At 55.5% G+C, this 6,000-nt stretch overlaps 1 protein-coding gene across 1 annotated transcript in view; it reads left to right on the top strand.

Moving 5' to 3' along the window:
- Positions 1 to 2,169: 2,169 nt before the first annotated feature.
- Positions 2,170 to 6,000, top strand: part of LOC141476561 (netrin receptor DCC) — a 581,575-nt gene continuing 577,744 nt past the window's right edge. The window contains exon 1 of the mRNA XM_074165252.1: positions 2,170 to 2,260. Within this exon, the coding sequence (XP_074021353.1) occupies positions 2,170 to 2,260 (91 nt within the window). The remainder of the gene's footprint in view (positions 2,261 to 6,000) is intronic.

The raw sequence follows: 6,000 nt of genomic DNA, 5'->3' as shown, positions 1-6,000 counted from the left end.
TGACTTGTGTGGTCTGAGTCTTCAGTCTCTTGGTTTTGCTTTCTCATTCTCTGCTCTTTAGATAATATTTTTCTCAGGATCAGATGATTGGGAGAGTCCCGTCTTCCTTGTTCAAAGCAATTCTCTGTCCTAGGAGAACTCTCTGCTTGGGTTTCTTTATCCTGACCATTCGTGTAGGCCTGTTGAATAGCTGTAAAAACCCAGCTTGAGGTGTTTGGAGGAAGCTGAGGAGGTCCCATGGGAGAGGAGAGAAGATGGGAGTGTCATGGTTTAACCCCAGCCAGCAGGTAGGACCGGGCAGCCGCTCGCTGGCTCCCCCAGTTGTGGTGGGGGAGAGAACTGGAAGAGTGGAAGTGAGGAAAAACTCATGGGTTGGGATAAAGGCAGTTTAACAGATAGAGCAGAAGCCGTGCACAGGCAAAGCAAAACAAGGAATTCATTCCCTGCTCCCCACGGGCAGGCGGGTGTTCAGCCATCTCCAGGGAAGCCGGTGACTTGGGAAGACAAATGCCATCACTCTGGATGTCCCGTCCAACCTGGCCTTGAACCCCTCCAGGGATGGGGCAGCCACAGCTTCTCTGGGCAACCTGGGCCAGGGTCTCACCACCCTCACAGCAAAGAAGTTCTTCCCCACATCTCATCTCAATCTCCCCTCTTTCAGTGTCAAACCCTTCCCCCTCATCCTAGTGCTCCCCTCCCTGATCCAGAGTCCCTCCCCAGCTTTCCTGGAGCCCCTTGAGGGACTGGAAGGGGCTCTAAGGTCTCCCCGGAGTCTTCTCTTTTCCAGGCTGAACCCCCCCAACTCTCTCAGCCTGTCCTCACAGCAGAGGGGCTCCATCCATGGATGATCCATGGATCATCTCCGTGGCCTCCTCTGGCCCCGCTCCAACAGGTCCATGTCCTTCCTGTCCTTCCTTAGCTGCTAATGACCAGAAATGAGCCCAAGGACAGACCCCCTCTAAGCAGGCAGGAGAGCTGCTGCCCTCCCTGCCGGCATCAGTGGGGCTGGATCTTGGTCCTCCCAGCAGAGGGGCTCCAGCCCTCCCAGCATCACCGTGGCCTTCTCTGGTCCCGTTCCATCAGGCCCATGTCCTTCTGCTGTTGGTGGCCTCAGAGCTGGAGGCAGCACTTGGGGGGGGTGTCTCCCCAGAGCGGAGCAGAGGGATAGAATCCCCCCCCCCTCCTCGCCCTGCTGGGGGATGCAGCCCAGGGTGAGGGGAGCTTTTTGGGCTGCCGGGGCGTGTTTGAGCTTCGGGAAGCGGAGGGAGACGAAGAGAAAACAGCCAGGAAAAGTGTGTGTGTTGGGGGGGGGGGCGGTTCGACTGCCCCCCCCCTCCCCAACCGCGGCGTGTCCCCTTTCCCCCGCGGGCGCGCCGTTTCCTCGGGCGGCCCCCAGAGGGCGCCCCCGCTCCCCCTTCGGGGCGCTGCGGCGGCCGCTCCGCCGCCGATCGCGGCCCGGCGCGGCCCGGCCCTCCCGCTGCCGCCGCCCCCGCCCCGTGGCCGCCGCCGCCGCCGCCGCCGCTCCTCGGGCTGGGCAGGCTGCGGGCGGCAGCGCCCGCGAGGAGTGAGACGCCGCAAAGCCCTGCCCTCCCCCGGCGGCTGCTGGCCGAGCCCTGCCGGGAAGGAGGCACCTCTCCCCGCTTCGCACCGCTCCGGCTTTTTCCACGGGGGCTTCTTCTTCCCCCTTCCCCTTCCTCCCCCGCCCCCCCAGTTTTATTTTTTTTTAATTTTTTTTTTTTTTTTACTTTACACGGCGTTGGACACGACTCTTTTGATACTGTTTTTTTTTTTTTTTTGTTTTTTTTTTTTTTTTTTGGTTTGTTTGGGGTTTTTTTTAATTATTATTTTTTTGGGGGGGGGGGCAGGATTTTTCTCTGGATGGTTTTCCAGCGGTGGGAGGACCCTTCCCCATCCTTCCCCCCCGTCTCCTTGAGTTAGTTCCCCGCACTCTCGGGAAAGCTCGGAGCCTCCTGGACTGAAGGCAACTTTTTTGCCACCCTCCGTACCCCTTCCCCCTTGGCTGAGCCCTGTCAGCAGGGACGGAAAGAAAAGCCCCAGCGAGGAGGAGGAGGAGGAGGAAGAGGAGGAGGAGGAGGAAGAAGGGGCTGTACGTGCATGTGTGGCTGCTGCTGGTGCTCAGGACCCGAATCTGTAGGTGTGCGTTGAAATATGGAGAATAGTCTTGGATGTGTTTGGGTACCAAAGCTGGCTTTTCTCCTCTTCGGGTTTACGCTGGCGAGCCTTCATCCTCCAGTCTCCGGTAAGTCAGCTCTGCCTTATTTTCCTTTTGCTCTCCGGGGGGTAAGGGGGATTTTTCTCCGCATCCCAAAGCGATGCGCCCGTTTCTCTTGTGCTAATGGACTTTTCTCCCCCCTTCCGCGAGCATGATTTGGATTTTTTATGGGGGGTGTGTGTGTGTGTGTGTGTGTGTGTTTGTTGTTGTTGTTGCTCGCCAGTGTGAGCTTTTCCATCGCTTCCCACAGATGGGAAGGGGGAAGCGGGGTTAGAAGCGCCTTGCGCAGCCTTGGAGAGAAAGGGCAGCCCTGGAAAGAAGGAAATCCGCGGAAAAGAAAGGAGAAATGTGGCAGGAGGTGGTATAATAGGTGTGTTGAGTGTGTGTGCCGCGGCGGTGGTAGGGTTAGTTCCCATTCTCTTCCGCACCTGATCCCGCTTGCGATTGGATATATTCGCCTGTAGCTTTTTGGCTCTCTGTGCTTGAAACCAAGGGAAGGGGTTGCCTTCGCTGGGTGATGGAATAAAAGCAGGAGAGGAGTTAGGATAGGCGGAAAACGCAGTTATCTGCAAAGCATCTCCCAACTCTATTAGGCTGCGATTCTTCGGGGCTGCACGGCTCTCGCCGCACTCGGCCGGGCACGTTTTCTAATTAAAAATGGCAAAGCCGGTTGTGTGCGGAACAGGGGGTAGGGATGGAAGGGAGGGAACTGGCACCGCGATGCTCTGGGGCTACTTGCGCGGGCAGAAGAGGAGGGCTCGGAGGTACAGAGATCTCTTATTTCCAAAAAAGAAAGGAAAGAGAAATGGGAGCGGGAGCCAAGAAGTGTTAGGAAGTAAGAAAGTGCGGCTTTGATTTGCAGGAGGCTCCGGGTGCGAGTGCGTGGTCGGAGGGAGATGCGTGCAAGGAAAATATTATTCTCCGGCGCTCATTTGAATTTTCTCCGAAAGAAAACCGGGAACACTCCAGCGGGGGGAGAAACCTTGGGAAGGGGGGGAAGGCTGGAAAATGCCAAAAAGGGATCCGAGCACACGGCTGTGCGCGCCGCTTTGGCAGCGGCGAGGGGAGGAACAATGGGAACCAACTCCCCGCGCCGCACACACCAGCGCTAAAGCAGGGGGTTGCGATGGGGAAAGTGCTGCATACGAAGCCTTTGGCAAAAACAAAAAATAAAAGAAAGAAATCCAATCCTGGGTGTCTCCTGGCAAAGCTCAGGTTCTCAGCTGTACGTCCGTGGAGGTGCTCCTGCCTTTCCACAAACGGGTGGATCTTTTGATTGTGCCGATTTTGGGGAGTTAGCGACTAAACTGGGGGATGCTCCTCTGGCAGAGCTGGAGGTTTCCGTTGCGTGCGCGCGTCTGTCCCCAGCATTGTCCTCTGCGATCACTCCCGTGGAAGGTGGGACCCCGGGCAGCGGCAGCAGGATAATGACTAGGTGCCTCTCCTGCCTTTTCCACCTTAAAGGCTGGGAGCTGGGAGACATGGCAGTGATCCTCCTTGGTGTGAGATGATTGACTCGCAGGCTCCTTGGCTGCCAGAGGAGGGGATGGAGCGAGAGCCTCCGTGTGTGAGTGCCTGAGGAGGGGAGGATGCCCCCGTGCTGTGTCAGGGGCCAAATGTGCTGCAAGCCCATCGCTCCCCCAGCATCCCACCATTGTTTCGTGGTACGTGGATGGAACAGGCTGTTTTCCAGCTGCGTCTGGTGGTTGTGCATTTCACACCCCATCTATGATTACACAAGTGTTTATTGCACTGATTTTGAAGGTGGCCTCTTTGCTTTGCGCCCAGTTCCTCACGCTGCCTCTGCAAATGGGCAAAGTTTTTCCCAACGTGGTAGCCCTGGGGGCCAGCATGAGTTGGTGCTTTCCTGAGCATCCCTGCGGCCACCTCAGGTCAGCCCATAAAACCGAATAAAGCGGATCTTGCCCCTCTGGGGACCTGTGCTCGCTCGCGGTGGTGTTTCCACTCCATCCGTGGGCAGGAGGTGCGGGTAGCACGCCGTGGCTGGCACGGTCCCCACGCAGCAGGGCACGGTCCCCAGCAGCGAGCGCTGCTAACAAAGGGCTCCTGGAGATGCTGCACAATGGGACCAGCTCCTCTCTTGCTCTTTGCCCAAAGCCCGGAGTTCCCGTGAACATTCAGGGGTGCGTTGGAAACTTCGGTACCGAAAGGGGAGCGACGCGGGCAGGGACACGCCGCTTCCCCGCCGGAGTCATGTGTGAGGGGCAAGTGTTTTGGGGGTTGGGACAAAAAGTAAAAGCCCAATGGACTTTCCCTGGGTAAAACCACGTGGATGGAAGGACAGATGACGGGCAGCAGCGTTTGCCATTTTGGAAAGAGACCATGGGAAACGTGTTCCTGATAAAGGCAGATGTAAATGATGTAGTGCTTGATCATGATGGTGCCCTGTATTTTGTTCTGTGGAGCTATTCAAAGTAACCACAAAATACTTTGTCTTTTTTTTTTTTGGTCCGTAGGTGGGAATTTAACTCAATCTCAAAGAGGTTTTTTGGTTTGGTTTGGTTTTTTTTTTTTTTTTGTGAATGGCTTCTGTGTTTGGTGTCTTTGACTCCCGCTAGATCCGGGTGAGGAATTTGGCGGTGGTGCAGCGTGTCAGAGCCCGGCGCTGGCTTGGGTACTACGGCAATCACTTCTGTGAGTGGTGCAGTATAAATCACCGGTGACCTGTCACAGCATCTCCCTTTCCCATGCGCCGCCCTTGCCCTCCGTGTTCGGAGGCGTCTGAGCCACCAGGAGCCGGGTAACCTCCGGGCGTTCACCCGGAGTGTTTTTAAAAAATGGAAATGAGCTTCGTTGAGGATGAGCGATTTACATTTGAGCAGTCGTCGTCTTTCTGTAGTTTGCTGAATATTTTGGTATTCAGCTCTTCTTGTTTTATGTCTTTTTGTCCTCACTCCCCCTTTCTCCGCGTCCGTATGGATACAGGACCAATGCTGACTTCAAACACAGTCAGGAATGTTTGTTTTCAGTGAGATTATGCCAATTGCCATGATGTCCAGATTTCACACTTGGTTCATTTATCCTTGTCCTACTCCCTTTTCCTTCCCTTAGGGTGTAAGGTCCATTCCAGGGCCCAAAACATGGCAGTGCCATCAGGATATTCTCCTTGCGTTTCCCTCTTTGAGCCCATCTTTGATTGCCTGTTTTCCGCTAGGACGGTAAGATTTTTGGGGCAGGACTGTAAGGTTTTTGTTCTGCGGATTCACAGCAGGATCGTGGTCCGCAGTGAGGGCTTCCAGGATCAAAATGATTAATAAATCAGGGAAGAAAACCCATGAGGCTGCTCATTCCGGATGCAACTCGCAATCCAGGCAAGGCCTTCACTTCATCCCATCAAGATTAAGTTGGGAGCTGGTGCCTTGACCTTGCACTTGGCTTTTCCCAGGAGCAGCCCAGATGGAGATGGAGGAACGAGCGCTGCCTTCTCCCAACCCACCCGGGCTTTCCCTCCGCTGCCAAGGAAGCGGAGAGCCTTGTTTTCCATCCCCTGTCTCATGTTTTGACTGGCAAAAAGCTGGCGCTGGATGTGGGCTGGTATTTCCCACCATCCTTCAATAATCTGGGCTCTGCCTGAGCTCGTCCCCGAAGCGTGTGTTGCCTGTGACGCCCGGGTTGGCCTTTCTAACGGGAGACTGCTGTCAATCCAGTGACATGACAGCTAAAATAACTCGTTCAGAGTCACTCATCAGATGCTCAGCACATGGATTTTCCACCAGCTGTCCTTTAGAGGGCCAGTAGTGATTTTT

Source organism: Numenius arquata, chromosome W (assembly GCF_964106895.1).
Source record: "Numenius arquata chromosome W, bNumArq3.hap1.1, whole genome shotgun sequence".
NCBI lineage: Eukaryota > Metazoa > Chordata > Aves > Charadriiformes > Scolopacidae > Numenius > Numenius arquata.
Note: the sequence above shows the minus strand (reverse complement) of the source record. Positions and strands in the feature narration are given on the sequence as shown.